The sequence below is a fragment of the Salvelinus alpinus genome, unplaced genomic scaffold (assembly GCF_045679555.1).
Source record: "Salvelinus alpinus unplaced genomic scaffold, SLU_Salpinus.1 scaffold_44, whole genome shotgun sequence".
Classification (NCBI taxonomy): domain Eukaryota; kingdom Metazoa; phylum Chordata; class Actinopteri; order Salmoniformes; family Salmonidae; genus Salvelinus; species Salvelinus alpinus.
Genome location: NW_027255985.1, coordinates 283038 through 307391, shown reverse-complemented (window position 1 = coordinate 307391; position 24354 = coordinate 283038). Strand labels below are relative to the sequence as shown.

Genomic DNA, 24354 nt, shown 5'->3' with positions numbered 1-24354 from the left:
CGTTGTGCTGTAGAATTTGTGGATTTTGTCTCTTGTATAAGGGACTATCATTTGTCCCAACATCACAGGCAACGGACTTTATAAAGACTTCCAAAAGTGTTTCACAGTTTAAGATCAACTGAGTTTTAAATAATGGCGTTTCTCCCTGTGCACCTGTCAATGTAAATCCATTGAACGAGACAAGTTACCAGACAGGACATATTGCTAATGCTCTTCCCATTAATGACCTAAATGACAATTAACTTGTGGGCGGTGGTGGTGACGACGGCCTATTGGATGACGTCGTCCATCGGGATTCCCCAAAAAAGAAGACGCTCTGGATTTATCACTGGAGTCAGATGTGAAGGAGGAGGTTGATCATCAGGAGTCAGATGTGAAGGAGGAGGTTGATCATCAGGAGTCAGATGTGAAGGAGGAGGTTGATCATCAGGAGTCAGATGTGAAGGAGGAGGTTGATCATCAGGGGTCAGATGTGAAGGAGGAGAATGATCATCAGGAGTTAGATGTGAAGGAGGAGGTTGATCATCAGGAGTCAGATGTGAAGGAGGAGGTTCATCATCAGGAGTCAGATGTGAAGGAGGAGGTTGATCATCAGGAGTCAGATGTGAAGGAGGAGGTTGATCATCAGGAGTCAGATGTGAAGGAGGAGGTTAATCATCAGGAGTCAGATGTGAAGGAGGAGGTTGATGATCAGGAGTCATATGTGAAGGAGGAGGTTGATCATCAGAGGGAGTGTGGCTGGGCTGGCGTTTCCACTTCCAGCTGGGTCATATATTTTGATACATTGAATGTTGATATTGTGATCCTATATTATATATTTGTACCTCCTGTTTCATGAAGTGATGTCATTAAGTACTGCCCCTATATATACAGTCCATTTGGAAAGTATTCAGACCCCTTCACTTTTTACACATTTTGTTACGTTATTCTAAAATGGATTAAATAGATTTTTTCCCTCATCAATCTACACACAATACCCCATAATGACAAAGCAAAAACAGGTTTTTAGAAATGTTTGCAAATGTAACAAAAACAACAACTGAAATATTATATTTACATAGAGTATCAGTCAAAAGTTTGGACACACCTACTCATTCAAGGGTTTTATTTTGACTATTTTTGTCATTGTAAAATAATAGTGAAGACATCAAAACTATGAAATAACACATATGGAATCATGTAGTAATCAAAAAAAGGGTTAAACAAATCAAAATATATTTTATATTTGAGATATTTCAAAGCAGTCACCCTTTGCCTTGATGACAGCTTTGCACACTCTTGGAATTTTCTCAACCGGCTTCATGAGGTAGTCACCTGGAATTATTTTCAATTAACAGGTGTGCCTAGTGAAATGTTCATTTGTGGAATTTCTTTCCTTCTTAATACGTTTGAGCCAATCAGTTGTGTTGTGACAAGGTATGGGTGGCTCTCATGAGGATTGCCACAGGAAAGGAAGACCCAGAGTTACCTCTGCTACCTCTTCTTCCGGCGCCGACAGAGATGGCCGCCTCGCTTCGCGCTCCTAGGAAACTATGCAGTATTTTGTTATTTTACGTGTTGTTTCTTACATTGGTACCCCAGGTAATGTTAGGTTTCATTACATACAGTCGGGAGGAACTACTGAATATAAGAGCAACGTCAACTCACTATCATTACGACCAGGAATACGACTCTCCCGAAGCGGATCCTGTGTTTTGCCTTCCACCCAGTACAATGGATCTGATTCCAGCCGGCGACCCTAAACAACGACGCCGTAAAAGGGGCAAACGAAGCGGTCTTCTGGTCAGGCTTCGGAGATGGGCACATCGCGCTCCACTCCCTAGCATACTACTCGCCAATGTCCAGTCTCTTGACAACAAGGTTGATGAAATCCGAGCAAGGGTAGCATTCCAGAGAGACATCAGAGACTGTAACGTTCTTTGCTTCACGGAAACATGGCTCACTCGAGAGACGCTAACGGAGTCGGTGCAGCCAGCTGGTTTCTTCACGCATCGCGCCGACAGAAACAAACATCTTTCTGGTAAGAAGAGGGGCGGGGGGTATGCCTTATGATCAACGAGACGTGGTGTGATCATAACAACATACAGGAACTCAAGTCATTCTGTTCACCTGACTTAGAATTCCTCACAATCAAATGTCGACCGCATTATCTACCAAGGGAATTCTCTTCGATTATAATCACAGCCGTATATATTCCCCCCAAAGCAGACATATCGATGGCCCTGAACGAACTTTAATCTGACTCTATGTGAACTGGAAACCACACACCCTGAGGCTGCATTCATCGTAACTGGGGATTTTAACAAGGCTAATCTGAAAACAAAACTCCCTAAATTCTATCAGCATATCGATTGTGCTACCAGGGCTGGTAAAACCCTGGATCATTGTTATTCTAACTTCCGCGACGCATATAAGGCCCTCACCCGCCCTCCTTTCGGAAAATCTGACCACGACTCCATTTTGTTGCTGCCAGCCTACAAACAGAAACTAAAACAAGAAGCTCCAGCGCTCAGGTCTGTTCAACGCTGGTCCGACCAATCTGATTCCACGCTTCAAGACTGCTTCGATCACGTGGATTGGGATATGTTCCGCATTGCGTCCAACAACAACATTGACGAATATGCTGATTCGGTGAGCGAGTTCATTAGAAAGTGCATCGGCGACGTAATACCCACAGCAACGAATAAAACATTCCCAAACCAGAAACCGTGGATTGATGGCAGCATTCACGTGAAACTGAAAGCACGAACCACTGCTTTGAACCAGGACAAGGTGACCGGAAACATGACCGAATACAAACAGTGTAGCTATTCCCTCCGCAAGGCAATCAAACAAGCTAAGTGCCAGTATAGAGACAAAGTAGATTCGCAATTCAACAGCTCAGACACAAGAGGTATGTGGCAGGGTCTACAGTCAATCACGGATTACAAAAAGAAAACCAGGCCCGTCGCGGACCAGGATGTCTTGCTCCCAGACAGACTAAATAACTTTTTTGCTCGCTTTGAGGACAATACAGTGCCACTGACACGGCCCGCTACCAAAACCTGCGGGCTCGCCTTCACTGCAGCCGAGGTGAGTAAAACATTTAAACGTGTTAACCCTCGCAAGGCTGCAGGCCCAGACGGCATTCCCAGCCGCGTCCTGAGAGCATGCGCAGACCAGCTGGCTGGTGTGTTTACGGACATATTCAATCAATCCTTATCCCAGTCTGCTGTTCCCACATGCTTCAAGAGGGCCACCATTGTTCCTGTTCCCAAGAAAGCTAAGGTAACTGAGCTAAACGACTACCGCCCCGTAGCACTCACTTCCGTCATCATGAAGTGCTTTGAGAGACTAGTCAAGGACCATATCACCTCCACCCTACCTGACACCCTAGACCCACTCCAATTTGCTTACCGACCCAATAGGTCCACAGATGACGCAATTGCAACCACACTGCACACTGCCCTAACCCATCTGGACAAGAGGAATACCTATGTGAGAATGCTGTTCATCGACTACAGCTCAGCATTTAACACCATAGTACCATCCAAACTCGTCATCAAGCTCGAGACCCTGGGTCTCGACCCCGCCCTGTGCAACTGGGTACTGGACTTCCTGACGGGCCGCCCCCAGGTGGTGAGGGTAGGTAACAACATCTCCACCCCGCTGATCCTCAACACTGGGGCCCCACAAGGGTGCGTTCTGAGCCCTCTCCTGTACTCCCTGTTCACCCACGACTGGGTGGCCATGCACGCCTCCAACTCAATCATCAAGTTTGCGGACGACACTACAGTGGTAAGCTTGATTACCAACAACGACGAGACGGCCTACAGGGAGGAGGTGAGGGCCCTCGGAGTGTGGTGTCAGGAAAATAACCTCACACTCAATGTCAACAAAACAAAGGAGATGATTGTGGACTTCAGGAAACAGCAGAGGGAGCACCCCCCTATCCACATCGACGGGACAGTAGTGGAGAGGGTAGTAAGTTTTAAGTTCCTCGGTGTACACATCACGGACAAACTGAATTGGTCCACCCACACAGACAGCGTTGTGAAGAAGGCGCAGCAGCGCCTCTTCAACCTCAGGAGGCTGAGGAAATTCGGCTTGTCACCAAAAGCACTCACAAACTTCTACAGATGCACAATCGAGAGCATCCTGTTGGGCTGTATCACCGCCTGGTACGGCAACTGCTCCGCCCACAACCATAAGGCTCTCCAGAGGGTAGTGAGGTCTGCACAACGCATCACCGGGGGCAAACTACCTGCCCTCCAGGACACCTACACCACCCGATGTCACAGGAAGGCCATAAAGATCATCAAGGACAACAACCACCCGAGCCACTGCCTGTTCACCCCGCTATCATCCAGAAGGCGAGGTCAGTACAGGTGCATCAAAGCAGGGACCGAGAGACTGAAAAACAGCTTCTATCTCAAGGCCATCAGACTGTTAAACAGCTACCACTAACATTTAGTGGCCGCTGCCAACATACTGACTCAACTCCAGCCACTTTAGTAATGGGAATTGATAGAAATGTATGTAAAAATGTATCACTAGCCACTTTAAACAATGCCAATTAATATAATGTTTACATACCCTACATTACTCATCTCATATGTATATACTGTACTCTATACCATCTACTGCATCTTGCCTATGCCGTTCTGTACCATCACTCATTCATATATCTTTATGTACATATTCTTTATCCCTTTACACTTGTGTGTATAAGGTAGTAGTTGTGGAATTGTTAGGTTAGATTACTCGTTGGTTATTACTGCATTGTCGGAACTAGAAGCACAAGCATCAGTTGCATTTTCTCTGTTACTACCACTCCTGTACCTGGAATCATGCGCATGTTCAGACTGACGGTGGTCATGTCATGTTTTGTCTTTGATCATGTCTTGTCCCTGTGCTTCCCTCTGCTGGTCTTATTAGGTTCTTTCTCTTTCTCTCTCTCTATCGTTCCGTTCATGCTCCCAGCTGTTTCTCATTCTCCCTACGACCTCATTTACTCTTTCACACCTGTCCCCTATTTTGCCCTCTGATTAGAGTCCCTATTTCTCCCTCTGTTTTCCGCTCCTGTCCTTGTCGGATTCTTGTTTGATGTTTGCTGTACCTGTGTCCTTGTTTCGCCCTGTCGTGTTCTTTGCCTTCTTCAGATGCTGCGTGTGAGCAGGTGTCAATGTCAGCTACGGCCAGTGCCTTCCCGAAGCGACCTGCAGTCTGTGGTCGCGTCTCCAGGCGTTCCTCTCTATTGACGAGAGGATTTCAGTTTCCTGTTTTGGATTACCATTGATTATATCCAGGAGAATCATTATTTGTTTAATACTGGAATAAAGACTCTGTTACTATTACGTCGCTTTTGGGTCCTCATTCATCAGCATAACAGAAGAATCCGACCAAGATGGACCCAGCGACTATGGATTCTCTCAACACTGCCGTCGAGTTCCAGGGAGCAATGCTCGGCAGACACGAGCAGGAATTGTTTGCTGCTCGTCATGCCGTTGAGACCCTGGCCGCTCAGGTCTCCGATCTCTCTGGACAGTTTCAGAGTCTTCGTCTCGTGCCACCAGCTACTTCCTGGTCTTCCGAGTCTCCGGAACCTAGGGTTAATAACCCACCATGTTACTCTGGGCAGCCCACTGAGTGTCGCTCCTTTCTCACCCAGTGTGATATTGTGTTCTCTCTCCAGCCCAACACGTACTCAAGAGAGAGAGCTCGGATCGCTTACGTCATATCACTCCTTACTGGTCGGGCTCGGGAGTGGGGCACAGCTATCTGGGAGGCAAGGGCTGAGTGTTCTAACGATTATCAGAACTTTAAAGAGGAGATGATACGGGTTTTTGATCGTTCAGTTTTTGGGAAGGAGGCTTCCAGGGCCCTGGCCTCCCTATGTCAAGGTGATCGATCCATAACGGATTACTCTATAGAGTTTCGCACTCTTGCTGCCTCCAGTGACTGGAACGAGCCGGCGTTGCTCGCTCGTTTTCTGGAGGGACTTCACGCTGAGGTTAAGGATGAGATTCTCTCCCGGGAGGTTCCTTCCAGCGTGGACTCTTTGATTGCACTCGCCATCCGCATAGAACGACGGATAGATCTTCGTCATCGAGCTCGTGGAAGAGAGCTCGCGTTAACGGTGCTTCCCCTCTCCGCATCTCAACCATCTCCTCCCACCGGCTCAGAGACTGAGCCCATGCAGCTGGGAGGTATTCGCATCTCGACTAAGGAGAGGGAACGGAGAATCACCAACCGCCTTTGCCTCTATTGCGGTTCTGCTGGACATTTTGTCATGTCATGTCCAGTAAAAGCCAGAGCTCATCAGTAAGCGGAGGGCTACTGGTGAGCGCTACTACTCAGGTCTCTCCATCAAGATCCTGTACTACCTTGTCGGTCCATCTACGCTGGACCGGTTCGGCTGCTTCCTGCAGTGCCTTGATAGACTCAGGGGCTGAGGGTTGTTTTATGGACGAAGCATGGGCTCGGAAACATGACATTCCTCTCAGACAGTTAGGGAAGCCCACGCCCATGTTCGCCTTAGATGGTAGTCTTCTCCCCAGTATCAGATGTGAGACACTACCTTTAACCCTCACAGTATCTGGTAACCACAGTGAGACCATTTCCTTTTTGATTTTTCGTTCACCTTTTACACCTGTTGTTTTGGGTCATCCCTGGCTAGTATGTCATAATCCTTCTATTAATTGGTCAAGTAATTCTATCCTATCTTGGAACGTTTCTTGTCATGTGAAGTGTTTAATGTCTGCTATCCCTCCTGTGTCTTCTGTCCCCTCTACTCAGGAGGAACCTGGTGATTTGACAGGAGTGCCGGAGGAATATCATGATCTGCGCACGGTCTTCAGTCGGTCCAGAGCCAGCTCCCTTCCTCCTCACCGGTCGTATGATTGTTGTATTGATCTCCTTCCGGGGACCACTCCTCCTCGGGGTAGACTATACTCTCTGTCGGCTCCCGAACGTAAGGCTCTCGAGGATTATCTGTCTGTTTCTCTCGACGCCGGTACCGTGGTGCCTTCTTCCTCTCCCGCCGGAGCGGGATTTTTCTTTGTTAAGAAGAAGGACGGTACTCTGCGCCCCTGCGTGGATTATCGAGGGCTGAATGACATAACGGTTAAGAATCGTTATCCGCTTCCCCTTATGTCGTCAGCCTTCGAGATTTTGCAGGGAGCCAGGTGCTTTACTAAGTTGGACCTTCGTAACGCTTACCATCTCGTACGCATCAGAGAGGGGGACGAGTGGAAAACGGCGTTTAACACTCCGTTAGGGCATTTTGAATACCGGGTTCTGCCGTTCGGTCTCGCTAATGCTCCAGCTGTCTTTCAGGCATTAGTTAATGATGTACTGAGAGACATGCTGAACATTTTTGTTTTCGTTTTCCTTGACGATATCCTGATTTTTTCACCGTCACTCGAGATTCATGTTCAGCACGTTCGACGTGTACTCCAGCGCCTTTTAGAGAATTGTCTCTACGTGAAGGCTGAGAAGTGCGCCTTTCATGTCTCCTCTGTCACTTTTCTCGGTTCTGTTATTTCCGCTGAAGGCATTCAGATGGATCCCGCTAAGGTCCAGGCTGTCAGCGATTGGCCCGTCCCTAAGTCACGTGTCGAGTTGCAGCGCTTTCTCGGTTTCGCTAATTTCTATCGGCGTTTCATTCGTAATTTCGGTCAAGTGGCTGCCCCTCTCACAGCTCTGACTTCTGTCAAGACTTGCTTTAAGTGGTCCGGTTCCGCCCAGGGAGCTTTTGATCTCCTCAAGAAGCGTTTTACATCCGCCCCTATCCTTGTTACTCCTGACGTCACTAAACAATTCATTGTCGAGGTTGACGCTTCAGAGGTGGGCGTGGGAGCCATTCTGTCTCAGCGCTTCCAGTCTGACGATAAGGTCCATCCTTGCGCTTACTTTTCTCATCGCCTGTCGCCGCGCGCTTGTCCTAGTAACCTTCTGTTCGTTCCTGTCTCTACTCGTCTGGCTGTTCTTCAGTGGGCTCACTCTGCCAAGTTAGCTGGCCACCCCGGCGTTCGGGGTACGCTTGCTTCTATTCGCCAGCGGTTTTGGTGGCCTACTCAGGAGCGGGACACGCGTCGTTTCGTGGCTGCTTGTTCGGACTGCGCGCAGACTAAGTCAGGTAACTCTCCTCCTGCCGGTCGTCTCAGACCGCTTCCCATTCCTTCTCGACCATGGTCTCACATCGCCTTAGACTTTATTACCGGTCTGCCTTCGTCTGCGGGGAAGACTGTGATTCTTACGGTTATCGATAGGTTCTCTAAGGCGGCTCATTTCATTCCCCTCGCTAAGCTTCCTTCCGCTAAGGAGACGGCACAAATCATCATTGAGAATGTGTTCAGAATTCATGGCCTCCCGTTAGACGCCGTTTCAGACAGAGGTCCGCAATTCACGTCACAGTTTTGGAGGGAGTTCTGTCGTTTGATTGGTGCTTCCGTCAGTCTCTCTTCCGGGTTTCATCCCCAGTCTAACGGTCAAGCAGAAAGGGCCAATCAGTCGATTGGTCGCATTTTACGCAGCCTTTCGTTTCGAAACCCTGCGTCTTGGGCAGAACAGCTCCCCTGGGCTGAGTACGCTCACAACTCGCTTCCTTCGTCTGCTACCGGGCTGTCCCCGTTTCAGAGTAGTCTTGGCTACCAGCCTCCTCTGTTTTCGTCCCAGCTCGCCGAGTCCAGCGTTCCCTCCGCTCAGGCTTTTGTCCAACGTTGTGAGCGCACCTGGAGGAGGGTCAGGTCTGCACTTTGCCGTTACAGGGCGCAGACTGTGAGAGCCGCCAATAAACGTAGGATTAAGAGTCCTAGGTATTGTCGCGGTCAGAGAGTGTGGCTTTCCACTCGTAACCTTCCCCTTACGACAGCTGCTCGCAAGTTGACTCCGCGGTTCATTGGTCCGTTCCGTGTCTCTCAGGTCGTCAATCCTGTCGCTGTGCGACTGCTTCTTCCGCAACATCTTCGTCGCGTCCACCCTGTCTTCCATGTCTCCTGTGTCAAGCCTTTTCTTCGCGCCCCCGTTCGTCTTCCCTCCCCCCCCCCCGTCCTTGTCGAGGGCGCTCCTATTTACAAGGTACGGAAGATCATGGACATGCGTTCTCGGGGACGTGGTCACCAGTACTTAGTGGATTGGGAGGGTTACGGTCCTGAGGAGAGGAGTTGGGTTCCATCTCGGGACGTGCTGGACCGTTCGTTGATTGATGATTTCCTTCGTTGCCGCCAGGGTTCCTCCTCGAGTGCGCCAGGAGGCGCTCGGTGAGTGGGGGGGTACTGTCATGTTTTGTCTTTGATCATGTCTTGTCCCTGTGCTTCCCTCTGCTGGTCTTATTAGGTTCTTTCTCTTTCTCTCTCTCTATCGTTCCGTTCATGCTCCCAGCTGTTTCTCATTCTCCCTACGACCTCATTTACTCTTTCACACCTGTCCCCTATTTTGCCCTCTGATTAGAGTCCCTATTTCTCCCTCTGTTTTCCGCTCCTGTCCTTGTCGGATTCTTGTTTGATGTTTGCTGTACCTGTGTCCTTGTTTCGCCCTGTCGTGTTCTTTGCCTTCTTCAGATGCTGCGTGTGAGCAGGTGTCAATGTCAGCTACGGCCAGTGCCTTCCCGAAGCGACCTGCAGTCTGTGGTCGCGTCTCCAGGCGTTCCTCTCTATTGACGAGAGGATTTCAGTTTCCTGTTTTGGATTACCATTGATTATATCCAGGAGAATCATTATTTGTTTAATACTGGAATAAAGACTCTGTTACTATTACGTCGCTTTTGGGTCCTCATTCATCAGCATAACAGGTCACATTGCTGGCTGCAGCTTGCTGTACACTAACGGATGGAGCAATCAGCATCACGTGTGAAGGCTCTGATGCTTTACTGCAATGTGATGGAGGTAAGATTCAAATCAAGCGTGCCAACTATGGTCGTCGTCAACACGATACGTGTTCCATTGGGCGCCCCGATAACCAACTCACCGACACCAACTGCCTCAGCCAATCCACCACCAGCAAGATGGCAGAAAGATGCGGTGGGACGAGCGAGTGTGTTGTGCCGGCATCCAATTTTGTTTTTGGAGACCCCTGTGTCGGGACTTACAAGTACCTGGACATCAAATACTCCTGTGTCCAACAGCAAGAAACAATAAGCAGCATCATATGTGAAGGCTCTGATTCTCAACTACTATGTGATCGGGGTGAGATCCATATTCAGCGTGCCAACTATGGTCGTCGTCAACACGATGTGTGTTCCATTGGGCGCCCACATAAACAACTCAAAAACACCAACTGCCTCAGCCCATCCACCACCAGCACAATGGCAGAAAGGTGTGACGGAGAGCGCCAGTGTATCGTCAAGGTATCCAACTCCGTGTTCGGCGACCCCTGTGTCGGAACCTATAAGTACTTGGATGTGGCTTACACCTGTTACTGAATGATATCTTCCTGGGGAACCTGAAGATGTACAAGTCTTCTGGGATATCTTCATCAGGTCGTGCTGTTTTCAACCAAATTAACTTCAATGACCATCTCTACTGTAAGTCGCTCTGGATAAGAGCGTCTGCTAAATGACTAAAATGTAAATGTAAAATTTCACTACACTCGCATTAACATCTGCTAACCATGTGTATGTGACAAATAAAATTTGATTTGATTTGCTACAGAAGATACGTTCATTAGAGTTAACTGCACCTCAGATTTCAGCCCAAATAAATGCTTCACAGAGTTTAAGTAACAGACACATCTCAACATCAACTGTTCAGAGACTACATGAATCAGGTCTTCATGGTTGAATTGCTGTATTCAAAAACACTGTTTACAAAAGCTTTATTAAAGAACAAGAAAACCAGCACACTGTTTACTAAAGCTTTGTTAAAGAACAAGAAGGCCCACACACTGTTTACAAAAAAATTGCTTTTCTTTCAAAAACAAGGACATTTCTAAGTGACCCCAAACTTTTGAACGGTAGCATACATCTACATGATGTATTGTTACACCATGTAGGAGCAAGTATAGACCTAGTCTGTTCATTATATACATCTACATGATGTATTGTTACACCATGAAGGAGCAGTATAGACCTAGTCTGTTCATTATATACATCTACATTATGTTTTGTTACACCATGTAGGAGCAGTACAGACCTAGTCTGTTCATTATATACATCTACATGATGTATTGTTACACCATGTAGGAGCAGTATAGACCTACAGTAGCTAGCTACTTATTTAGATGTAGTATAACTTAATGAAACTGCCTTAAATATGCTGTGGTAAACATTTTTATTTGCACTAATCAATCAACACATTCCTGTCTTTGTATGTCTCAATATAATAGTATTATTTAATTAAATTTAAATTTAAATTAAATTTCTTTACATAGTTGAATGTGCTGACAACAAAATCACACAAAAATTATCAATGGAAATCAAATTTATCAACCCATGGAGGTCTGGATTTGGAGTCACACTCAAAATTAAAGTGGAAAACCACACTACAGGCTGATCCAACTTTGATGTAATGTCAGGTCTGGGGATTCAGGTCGGTCCATAGCATCAATGCCTTCCTCTTGCAGGAACTGCTGACACACTCCAGCCACATGAGGTCTAGCATTGTCTTGCATTAGCAGGAACCCAGGGCCAACCGCACCAGCATATGGTCTCACAAGGGGTCTGAGGATCTCATCTCGGTAACTAATGGCAGTCAGGCTACCTCTGGCGAGCCCATAGAGGGCTGTGCGGCCCCCCAAAGAAATGCCACCCCACACCATGACTGACCCACCGCCAAACCGGTCATGCTGGAGGATGTTGCAGGCAGCAGAACGTTCTTCACGGCGTTTCCAGACTGTCACATCTGTCACATGTGCTCAGTGTGAACCTGCTTTCATCTGTGAAGAGCACAGGGCGCCAGTGGCGAATTTGCCAATCTTGGTGTTCTCTGGCAAATGCCAAACGTTCTGCACGGTGTTGGGCTGTAAGCACAACCCCCACCTGTGGATGTCGGGCCCTCATACCACCCTCATGGAGTCTGTTTCTGACCGTTTGAGCAGACACATGCACATTTGTGGCCTGCTGGAGGTCATTTTGCAGGGCTCTGGCAGTGCTCCTTCTGCTCCTTCTTGCACAAAGGCGGAGGTAGTGGTCCTGCTGCTGGGTTGTTGCCCTCCTACGGCCTCCACGTGTCCTGATGTACTGGCCTGTCTCCTGGTAGCGCCTCCATGCTCTGGACACTACGCTGACAGACACAGCAAATCTTCTTGCCACAGCTCGCATTGATGTGCCATCCTGGATGAGCTGCACTACCTGAGCCACTTGTGTGGGTTGTAGACTCCGTCTCATGCTACCACTAGAGTGAAAGCACCGCCAGCATTCAAAAGTGACCAAAACATCAGCCAGGAAGCATAGGAACTGAGAAGTGGTCTGTGGTCACCACCTGCAGAACCACTCCTTTATTGGGGGTGTCTTGCTAATTGCCTATAATTTCCACCTGTTGTCTATTCCATTTACACAACAGCATATGACATTTATTGTCAATCAGTGTTGCTTCCTAAGTGGACAGTTTGAGTTCACAGAAGTGTGATTGACTTGGAGTTACATTGTGTTGTTTAAGTGTTCCCTTTATTTTTTTGAGCAGTGTATATTACATTATTTTGTATTACTCAGCTATAGTAGCTGGCTGGTTAAGTTAGCACTAGCCTAGTCGCTAATGATAGCTAGCTAGCTAACATCCCCGAACATGAGCTCCCTAAACTACTCCCCTCCTGTTAAAGAAGAGGAGGTCTGCTGGACGGAGAAAGAAGCTCTGGCGCTGAACATTGAACTTTGAAAGAGGAGGAGGAAGAAGAGGATATCAAGGTAAAAATAGAAGTAGAGGGTGAGGCTGTTACAGTGAAAGAAGAAGAGAAAGACGTTTCAGTGAAAGAAGAGGATGACGGGTTCAGAGTGAAAGAGGAGGAGGATGTTACAGTAAAAGACGAGGAGGAAGAGAAAGAGGAGGCTGCGGTTTTTGGAGTGAAAGAGGATGAGGGGGAGATTACTGTCACATTGGAGGAAGAAGAGGAGGTTGGAGATCTGTTTAACACCAGTAAGTACCGTCTCTGCAGTCGTTGAACCAATATGCAGTAAAGGGGTTCTACACTTTAATGTTGTTCTGTAGGAATGGCTGAAGCTACACTGTAACGTGTAGAACATCAAGAGTGGACCATCAACAAAACGTTAACAATTGATCAAATGCATCCAATGACAATGCCTGAAATACTGTAGTCCTCAATATCTCCTATTAAATTAGCCCAATATGTAGTTTTAAAGGGGCAATCAGTAGTTGTTACATCCATTTTGGGATTTATACATTAATGATATGTACCCATCTGTTTCTTGAAGAATTCACTTATAAATGCCTCATGAGCTTAGTTCAACTGTCGTACCCCATCAGAACCCAAAATATAAGCTTTTTTTTACTCCAATGTGTCACGTTCCTGACCTGTTTTCTGTTGTTTTGTATGTGTGTGATGGTCAGGGCGTGAGTTTTGGGTGGGCATTCTATGTTGTGTGTTTCTATGTTGGTTTAGGGTTGCCTGGTATGGCTCTTAATTAGAGGCAGGTGTTTTGCGTTCCTCTAATTAAGAGTCATATTTAGGTAGGTAGTTTCACTGTGTTCGTTGTGGGTGGTTGTTACCTGTCTCTGTGTTTGTGGTCTGCACCAGATAGGTCTGTATCGGTTTTGCACGTTTGTTATTTTTGTAAGTTGTTTGTAGTGTTCACTTGTTCTTCATTAAACATGTTTAACACTAGCCGCGCTGCACTTTGGTCCTCTCCTTCACCCCTGGAAGAAAACCTTTACACAATGTTTGTCAGTAAATATAAACAAACACGGTATATCCTCAAAACATGGTTAAAACTAGAATGTTGATATCATGGATCGTTGCATTTCTCCAGCACCATCCCTCAGCTTTTTACTGAAACAGGCAGGGAGTATGCTTTGTTAATGTTTCTACTGCTGATTGCTGCCCCCGTTACTCCTCAAGGTCCAAGGACTGTATGTTATTTTCAGAGGTAGTCAGGCTCTGGCAGCTAAAATAGTCAAATATTCCATCTAAATGTGAATCCATTCTCAATTGCGATACATTTCTAGAAACATAAATCGATGTACTTTCATATCAATTCAGAATAATTTCACACAATATTTTCATATCACATCAAAATAAGTAACCAGTCGCAATACCCCAAAACAGTAAACCAAATTCGTTTCTCGTAATTTCACCTACCTTTAGGCTTCTTTTTCTTCTTTGGACTTTATATGGCGGTTGGAAACCAATTTTAAGGTGCATTACCAACATCAACTGGACTGGAGTGTGGACCTCAGTTCATCTTTCAATCACCCACGTGGGTATATACCAAGACAGTCGTGAAGAGGGCACAACAAAACCTTTTCCCCCTCAGGAGACTGAAAAGATTTGGCATGGGTCCCCAGATCCTCAAAAGGTAATACAGCTGCACCATCGAGAGCATCCTGACCGGTTGCATCACCACCTGGTATGGCAACTGTTCGCCATCTGATCCTAAGGCGCTACAGAGGGTAGTGCGAACGGCCCAGTACATCACTGTGGCCAAGCTTCCTGCCATCCAGGACCTATATAATAGGCGGTGTCAGAGGAAAGCCCACAAAATTGTCAGAGACTCCAGTCACCCAAGTTATAGACTGTTTTCGGCAAATGGTACCACAGCACCAAGTCTAGAACCAAAAGCCTCCTCAACAGCTTCTACCCCCAAGCCATAAGACTGCTGAACAATTCGTAAAATCACCACCGGACAATTTACATTGACCCCCCCACCCCCCTCCCTTTTGTGCACTGTTGCTACTCACTGGTTGTTTGTTACCTATGCATAGTCACTACACTTCCCTACCTTCATGTACAGATTACCTCAACTAGCCTGTACCCCCGCACACTGACTCGGTACCGGTGCCCAATGTATATAGCCTTCACACTGACTCAGTACCGGTGCCCCCTGTATATAGCCTCCACACTGACTCGGTACCGGTGCCCCCTGTATATAACCTCCACACTGACTCGGTACCGGTGCCCCCTGTATATAGCCTCCACACTGACTCGGTACCGGTGCCCCCTGTATATAGCCTCCACACTGACTCGGTACCGGTGCCCCCTGTGTATAGCCTCCACACTGACTCGGTGCCCCCTGTATATAGCCTCCACACTGACTTGGTACCGGTGCCCCCTGTATATTGCCTCGTTATTGTTATTCTCATTGTGTTACTTTTTATAATTAATTTTTATTTTAGTCTACTTGGTAAACGTTTTCTTCTTCTTGAACGGCACTGTTGGTTAAGGGCTTGTAAGTAAAGCATTTCACAGTAAAGTCTAAGTTGGTGTCTTGACTGATTTGTAAAAAACACTATATATTTATTTTTTTAAATGTTGCTGACACCCCTCCCCAGACGTGTCTCATTATTGGGATTCATTGCTGATTCTTACCTGTAGCTCACTATGAGGTGTCTAGTGATACAGGTTAAGGGCCCTGTTGGAGATTGGAGGTTGGTAGCGGAGTCGAGGGAACAAGCAGGGTTGGACACGGCCATGTTATTATCCCACACACAGTCTCTGTGGTTCATATGAACCCCATTCCTGGGAATTAGATTTGATTACAAATCGCCCCTGTCTGTTACCACAGAAGGGTTCAGTCTGTCCCATTCCCAGCTAGGTTACGAGGTGCTTTGTCACCAGAACCTATGACTGGTTGATAGGGGAAACCTCCATGCTTATTATAGAAAAAGTAATTAGGGGAAAAGTTTTTAGTAAACTGAAATAAAATAACAAACCTGTTTGAAGAATGAAAACTATTCCAAAACTATCTTTGACTCCAAAACTAAAATAGCCTAAAATAATAACCAGCATGAATTATGTTCAGTTTGAATAATTTATATCTTACCTTTGGACAAAAATAGAATTGGGTTTTAAATATTTTTTACGTGGTTTTTAAATCTTCTGAACCTGGTGGCTGGTAAATGCTGCCATGGGATGGCAATGTTTCAAATAGACCTAGCTTGTGTATCACTATCACTTGCTATCACCAGAAATACTTTAAGAAATTAGGATATTGGAAACTCCTTTCGATTCGTATTAACAGCTTAAAGAAAATAAAATTGGCATGAATTATCCTCTGTGAACAAGAAGCACAACATTCCAAATATTTTCAGAGATAATTAACTTGTTCTCTGTAATATCGTATAGCTTTGCAATCGTGACATTATGTACTTTCAAGGAAAATAGGCATGTTTCTCAACTCATATCCTGACTTTAAAAAGGGATTTCGTGAGAATTAGCTTAGAAACTGTGTCTCAGCATGACAATGTGAACGCGATTGGTCGACATGGTCTTGGACGGGCGTTATATACGCTTTGACATTTTCTGGAATAGTTTTTATTTGAAAACGTTTTTGTTTACTTGCCTGCCTATTGAATTTGGAATGCACTGTACTGTTCATCTCTGAAACTCACTTAGATAATTCCTTTGTTACAGCAGTAGCAATACAGGGATATAACATCTACAGAAAAGACAGGAATGCTTATGGGGGAGGTGTTGCTGTAAACAATGCATTCGGGAAAGTAGTCAGACCCCTTGACTTTTTCCACATTTTGTTACGTTAAAGCCTTATTCTAAAATGTATTAAATTCTTTCCCCCCCCTTTCATTTAGCTAATTTATTTGGCACACCTGCTTTTGGGGAGTTTCTCCCATCCTTCTCTGCAGATCCTCTCTAGCTCTGTCAAGTTGGATGGGGGGTCCATGTTGTTGTTAGGTGAAGTTATGGGTCCTACAGTAGGTCTATGTTGTTAGATGAAGTTATGGGTCCTACAGTAGGTCTATGTTGTTGTTAGGTGAAGTTCTGGGTCCTACAGTAGGTCTATGTTATTGTTAGGTGAAGTTATGGGTCCTACAGTAGGTCTATGTTGTTGATAGGTGATGTTATGGGTCCTACAGTAGGTCTATGTTGTTGATAGGTGATGTTATGGGTCCTACAGTAGGTCTATGTTGTTGATAGGTGAAGTTATGGGTCCTACAGTAGGTCTATGTTGTTGTTAGGTGAAGTTATTGGTCCTACAGTAGGTCTATGGTATAACTAGCCGTTTCCGCATTAGCTTGGAGGAGTTTCTGTGTTTGCTAAAACGCAATTTGGTTGCAGAGGGCAAAGAACGATGCAGAGAGCGATGCACCTATTTGGGGATGTCTGATAGTATTTACACACCACCACTAATGATTTGTGGAGCTTCTCAAAGTAAGTCTTACTAAAATCAATTGGCGTATGACAATAGTTCCTCAAAGTAGTGCGGACAAAAGGGATAACAAGTTGGTGAAGCAACAGATGTGCTGGAATGAAAACAATATAGATGGAATGAGAACAATATAGATGGAATGAGAACAATATAGATGGAATGAGAACAATATAGATGGAATGAGAACAATATAGATGCTACTTTGAGAACACAAACTCTCACATCTTTCACAGCAAGGGAGTCCAGGGGATTGCAGTGCAGCCATGCAGGAGAAGGATCCCAACACACTAATAGTGAACAAGGTGGACTTTGTTGTGTTTATAGAGCAAGTGATAAGTTGCATTAATCAATTATTAGTAACCTTCGTCCAAAACTAGCAGTTTCCGCATTAGCTTGGAGGAGTTTCTACAACTAAGTTGCGTTTGCATTGCCCTCACTGCCGCAGTGATAAATTGCATTAATAATAAACTAATAAAACATCTAAGAAGCTAGACATCACAGCGGCAAATAGATTTCTGGATCTCCAGGACTTCACAGACTAAATGTTACAGGGAGTACTGAATGAAGATGTTCCACCCCTCCCAGGTTCCTGAACCTGTGTAGGGATCTGAATAGTACCATTTTTGTTTGAAATTCAGGGTAGTGGAGTGAATTTGGTTCGTGTTTATTTTACGTAATTAGTATGATTTGTTAATCCCAATTTTTTTTGCGTTTTGGTTATTTTTTACAACCCCGTACAGTAGGTGGCAGCAATACACCTGATGAGTGTAGTCTGACAATAAACCTCAGAGAAGAAGACATGGTAGGAAGCAAAGTGTTGGTCAGTGTTTCCAGTTGACCCTAATTAGATGTTACATTACATGTTGTTTTCTTACTTCATGTAGCCAGCTAGCTAGCCAACATATTCATACTTCGCTTACTCCTCTCTGATAAGATACCGCTGCACAAACATGCTTATCTAGGCCTACACCAGCACTGGTACCAGGCGGTATTAGCTAGCTACGTTTGCGCTGACTCTTAATACATTTAGCAAGCTAGCTAGCCCGCTAACTAGCGATTAGCATTAGCAGCTAACATTATTTGAGCAACATCTTGCTAAGAAAAGACAATCTTTCGCCTTTAATGTAATGGCATGAAAAGAATTGCCAGAATATTATACAATGACTTATCAACAGCTGTAACAATTTGACCCCCACAGGAAATCTACACTGGCAGTTATAGAAAGACCCATTGTAATGGCTTCCGTCGGTAGAAAGAGAGGAAGACCAAAGCGCAGCGTGGTATGTATCCATATTTATTAGAATACTTCTTCAATACGAACAAAACAATAAACAAACGAAAACCAACACATGAACACATGAACGCACGAACAGGAACAATCACCCACAAACCAACAGTGAAAACAGGCTACCTTAATATGGTTCCCAATCAGAGACAATGCTAAACACCTGCCTCTGATTGAGAACCATATCAGGCCAAATGACAAACCTCAACATAGAAACACATAACATAGACTGCCCACCCCAACTCACGCCCTGACCATACTAACTAAAGACAAAAACAACGGAAAATAAAGGTCAGAACGTGACAGTACCCCCCCCCCCCCCAAAGGTGCGGACTCCGGCCGCAAAACCTGAACCTATAGGGGAGGGTCTGGGTGGGCGTCTGTCCGCGGTGGCGGCTCTGGCGCAGGACGTTGCCCCCACCCCACCATAGTTAATCCCCGCTTCCCTGGCCTCCTCGGAATGGCGACCCTCCAAAATAACCCCACTGTACTGATGGGCGCCTCTGGTCAGAGGGGCAGCTCCGGACTGAGGGGCAGCTCCGGACTGAGGGGCAGCTCCGGACTGAGGGGCAGCTCCGGACTGAGGGGCAGCTCTGGCCGGTCCTGGCTGACTGACGGCTCTGGCCGGTCCTGGCTGACTGACGGCTCTGGCCGGTCCTGGCTGGCGGGCGGCTCTGGCGGCTCCTGACTGGCGGCTCTGGCGGCTCCTGACTGGCGGGCGGCTCTAGCGGCTCAGGACAGACAAGCAGCTCTAGCGGCTCAGGACAGACGGGCGGCTCTAGCGGCTCAGGACAGACGGGCGGCTCTAGCGGCTCAGGACAGACGGGCGGCTCTGACGGGTGGCTCTGACGGCTCAGGACAGACGGGCGGCTCTGACGGCTCAGGACAGACGGGCGGCTCTGACGGCTCAGGACAGACGGGCGGCTCTGACGGCTCAGGACAGTCGGGCGGCTCCGACGGCTCAGGACAGACGGGCGGCTCTGACGGCTCAGGACAGACGGACAGCGCAGGCGGCGCTGGGCAGACGGGCACACCTGTAGGGAGGAGAGTGAGAGACAGCCTGGTGCGTGGGGCTGCCACAGGACCCACCAGGCTGGGGAGACCTACAGGAGGCTTGGTGTTAAGAGGAGGCACCTGAAGGACCGGGCTGTGGGGAGGCACTGGAGCTCTGGTGCGCAGCCTTGGCACCACTCCCCCAGGCTGGAATATTACTCTAGCCCGGACCCTCCAGAGTGCAGGCACAGGTTGAACCGGGCTGTGGGTGAGCACTGGAGATCTCCCAATCAGAGACAATGCAAAACACCTGCCTCTGATTGAGAACCATATCAGGCCAAATGACAAACATCAACATAGAAACATATAACATAGATTGCCCACCCCAACTCACGCCCTGACCATACTAACTAAAGACAAAAACAAAGGAAAATAAAGGTCAGAACGTGACACCCATTTACTATATAACCATTGATTCTTGAAGAATATAACTTATAAATGCCTCAAATGTTTCAACTGTATTACCCCACCAGAAACCAAAACATAAACTTGTATAAGGCCACTGTTTGTAAACAAATACTATATGGCTGAGGAGTAGGGTCGATCCAAGCGTTCTGACCTCACAACGACAATAAAGCACCCAGCTAACTGGCTAACGTTGGATAGCTTGCTAGACACAAATGAGAGAAAACCTCACTCTTACCATTTACTTGCCCTAGCAGAGCTGGTTAGGCTGTTTTCATGTTATCCAGAGCGTTGGTGACTAACTGTGCTGCTGGCAACAATTTAATTTGAGCTTTTTTGCAGAAATGTTTACTGACACCGGCCATATTCAATTGGTGTTGAGCGTTATTAAATTCTTCAGTTAATCTGCGCTCTGGTACTCAGACGAGGGTGCTCTGCAATCGGAGTAGAGAGCCAGAGCGAATTTACGAACGCACCCGAATTAACAATGTCCATTGAGAACGCACACGACCCCTTGGCTAAGAATGACGTGAATAATCAAGTCAATAAACATTGGGTAGTTAGTTAGAATATAGTTAATATACTGGCAAATTTGATATATAAGTAGCCAACTAACGTTAGGTAGCTAGCTCACATACTGGTACATACTGCTGTAAAGATATGCTATGCGTTTTGTAAGGATAGTGTAGCTAACATAATGTGTAAGGTAACTTATTTGAAAAGTCATTACTTTATTGCATTGCTCAACATTTGTCATAATTATTTAAAGCAGTTCATTTGTATCCGCTCTCTCGTTGGACTTCGGCTGCATATTTTCCCCCATTTTCTTCAAATCTGAAAACGTTGAAGCCACAACCATTTCCTGAAGAATTGCATTATGGGCCCTAAAGTACTGCATGTATACTTCGTATTTTGGCGAATTCAGTACAACATCCGGGAACTTTTGGCATACAAACTATATCCATACTATGACCAATAAGCAGACTATATACTCAATTAACATCACAAATAGTGTGGTTAGTATGAGTATTCTAACACAGCTCAGGACTCTGGGCAGCCATTTTGTTGCTGTTTAAAAACTAGGTTGCCCCTTTAAAAAAAACACACAACAATCAATCAACCAACCAATCTGCAGTTCAACCAATAACAAAGCTGTAATTCCACCACTGTTTTGGTAATAAGATGATGGATGGGGCTGGAGAAATGTAACTACTCTCAAATGCATAGACAGACCTATGGATGCAAGGACTGACCATCCATGATATCAACATTATAGTTTTAACCATGGTGAGGCTATACTGTGTTGATTTACATTGTTTCTAAACATTGGAGTAAAAATAGCTTATTTGGGCTTCTGATGGGGTAAACAATTGAACTAAGCTCATGAGGCAAGTGTTATATTCTTCAAGAATCAATGGCTATAAATAAATAATTTAAAAGTCAAAATATGGATGTAGCAATTGCACATTTCCCCTTTAACACCACACATCAGTTCAACAATCGCAGAGTTTGTGCTTCTGTATTTAAGACACTACTTACCAGTGTTAATCAGGGCCCGTTCATCTTTAGAACCATTGGATGCCTTAAGATGCGTTTGAGAAACCGGGACCAGATATCCAGTTTCCTCCTCTTCATTTTTCAATGTGACGGTCATCTCCCCCTCCTCTTCTTTCACTGAAACGTCATCCTCCTCCTCTTTAACTCTGAACGTGTCTTCCTCTTCTTTAACTCTGAACGTGTCTTCCTCTTCTTTAACTCTGAACGTGTCTTCCTCTTCTTTCACTGTAACATCCTCACCCTCTACTTGTTTTTGTATTGTAACATCCTCCTCTTTCACTCTGAACACGTCTTTCTCTTCTTTCACTGTAACACCCTCACCCTCTACTTCTTGTTTTACTGTAACAGCCTCCTCCTCCTTCTCCTCTTTCACGAGAGCTTCTTTCTCCATCCAGCAGACCTCCTCTTCTTCAGCAAGAACGGGGTTAAGTTTGAGACTGAAGTTTGAGACTGGAGCTATGAGGCATGTACTGAAGTCGCTAAGCGGTATAATTCAAAGTGTCACTTTATCAGCAGCACGTGATCAATGACGTCTGAAGAATAATTTTGTCGAACACCTGATTGGTTTGGTATTGGGCTTGTTCGACATTGCAGCCGACAGTGCAGGTGGCTCCTGACTGCTGACTGACTAATTTACAAATCACCTTGCATCATAAATAACTACTCATTATTATTTATAAATCAGTCAGCCAGTCACCGTTTACCCACAATGCCGCATGGATTTGATGCTCTCGAACACGGCCAGTGGTTTAATATATGACATAATGGCTAGGCTGCTAAGGCATGTGACTTCATCTATTTAAATGTGGCTGTTCTAAATTCTGTGTCGCTCAAAACCTTGAGTAATGAACCTATTTTTGACACAATTGGCTGGAAAGCGCCAATGATTCAGGAAGCGTTGTTTCCCCATCACTACTTTTCAGCATGTTATCTGTGAATTAGACTAGGGGAGTTTTGTAACTTTTTCCACCTTTGCTTACTGCTAGCTCACTTTTAGTTGGGTTCTAACTGGTCTCCGGTAGTTGGTCTCGCTGACCATAACCGTGCTGGTTGGCTACGCTGGTTAGGCTAATAGCTAGTTGGCTAAATAGCTAACGTTAGCTGGCTAAGATAACTGCATTTAGCTAATGTTAGCTGGCTGGCTAAGATAACTGCATTTAGCTAATGTTAGCTGGCCGGCTAAGATAACTGCGTATAGCTAATGTTAACTGGCTGGCTAAGATAACTGCGTATAGCTAATGTTAGCTGGCTGGCTAAGATAACTGCGTATAGCTAATGTTAGCTGGCTGGCTAAGATAACTGCATATAGCTAATGTTAGCTGGCTGGCTAAGATAACTGCATATAGCTAACATTCTTTGGTATTTGGTTAGATGGCGTTATGTATTTCCAAAACGTTGGTTTACTTTAATCACTCAAGTCATGAGTTCAAACGATTGGTTTAATTTGAAGTTCTACATTTGAAGTTATTTCTGTTGTAGTTTACATCATAGGTAATAGGCTGGTCCTCCATATTACTTCACACCTGACTTTGGCATTCTTCTGAATTCTGATTGGTTAAATGCAATAACTCCAAAAATAGAACAGTGAGGTTAACTTTGCATTGGGACCTTAAAAATATTTGATTTTATATTTTATAAAAATACAAAACATACACATACAAACAATAACATCATACAAACATAAACTACATCACACCTCCATCTACATTAACTACATCACACCTGCCCAGACCCACTATAACACACCTCCATCTCCATTAACTACATCACACCTGCCCAGACCCACTAGAACACACCTCCATCTCCATTAACTACATCACACCTGTCCAGACCCACTAGAACACACCTCCATCTCCATTAACTACATCACACCTGCCCAGACCCACTAGAACACACCTCCATCTCCATTAACTACATTACACCTGCCCAGACCCACTATAACACACCTCCATCTCCATTAACTACATCACACCTGCCCAGACCCACTAGAACACACCTCCATCTCCATTAACTACATCACACCTGCCCAGACCCACTAGAACACACCTCCATCTCCATTAACTACATCACACCTGCCCAGACCCACTAGAACACACCTCCATCTCCATTAACTACATCACACCTGTCCAGACCCACTAGACAACACCTCCATCTCCATTAACTACATCACACCTGCCCAGACCCACTAGAACACACGTCCATCTCCATTAACTACATCACACCTGCCGAGACCCACTAGAACACACCTCCATCTCCATTAACTACATCACACCTGCCCAGACCCACTAGAACACACCTCCATCTACATTAACTACATCACACCTGCCGAGACCCACTAGACAACACCTCCATCTCCATTAACTACATCACACCTGCCCAGACCCACTAGAACACACGTCCATCTCCATTAACTACATCACACCTGCCGAGACCCACTAGACAACACCTCCATCTCCATTAACTACATCACACCTGCCCAGACCCACTAGAACACACGTCCATCTCCATTAACTACATCACACCTGCCGAGACCCACTAGACAACACCTCCATCTCCATTAACTACATCACACCTGCCCAGACCCACTATAAAACACCTCCTTCTCCAGCTCCTGCATCACTGTCCTCCACATGGCCTCAAACTACACCATTTTATTTCTCACCGTCGCCCAGCACTTTACATTTTTAGATAATAAAGCATTTGACCTTTCTATTGCGTTAACAATGGAGGATTGGTTGATTTCCAGTTAAGTATAGTATTTAAGATGATTGAGGAGAAAAGTATCGTCCAACCATCGGGT

The 24354-nt window shown here is 45.8% G+C and overlaps 1 protein-coding gene across 1 annotated transcript; it reads left to right on the top strand.

Moving 5' to 3' along the window:
• Positions 1-4789: 4789 nt before the first annotated feature.
• LOC139567119 (L-rhamnose-binding lectin CSL3) lies at positions 4790-10491 on the top strand. Its single transcript, XM_071388606.1, has 2 exons — positions 4790-4853; positions 9773-10491. Exons 1-2 carry the CDS (start codon positions 4830-4832, stop codon positions 10400-10402), a joined length of 654 nt encoding a protein of 217 aa, XP_071244707.1. The 5' UTR covers positions 4790-4829; the 3' UTR covers positions 10403-10491.
• The last annotated feature ends 13863 nt before the right edge of the window (positions 10492-24354 follow it).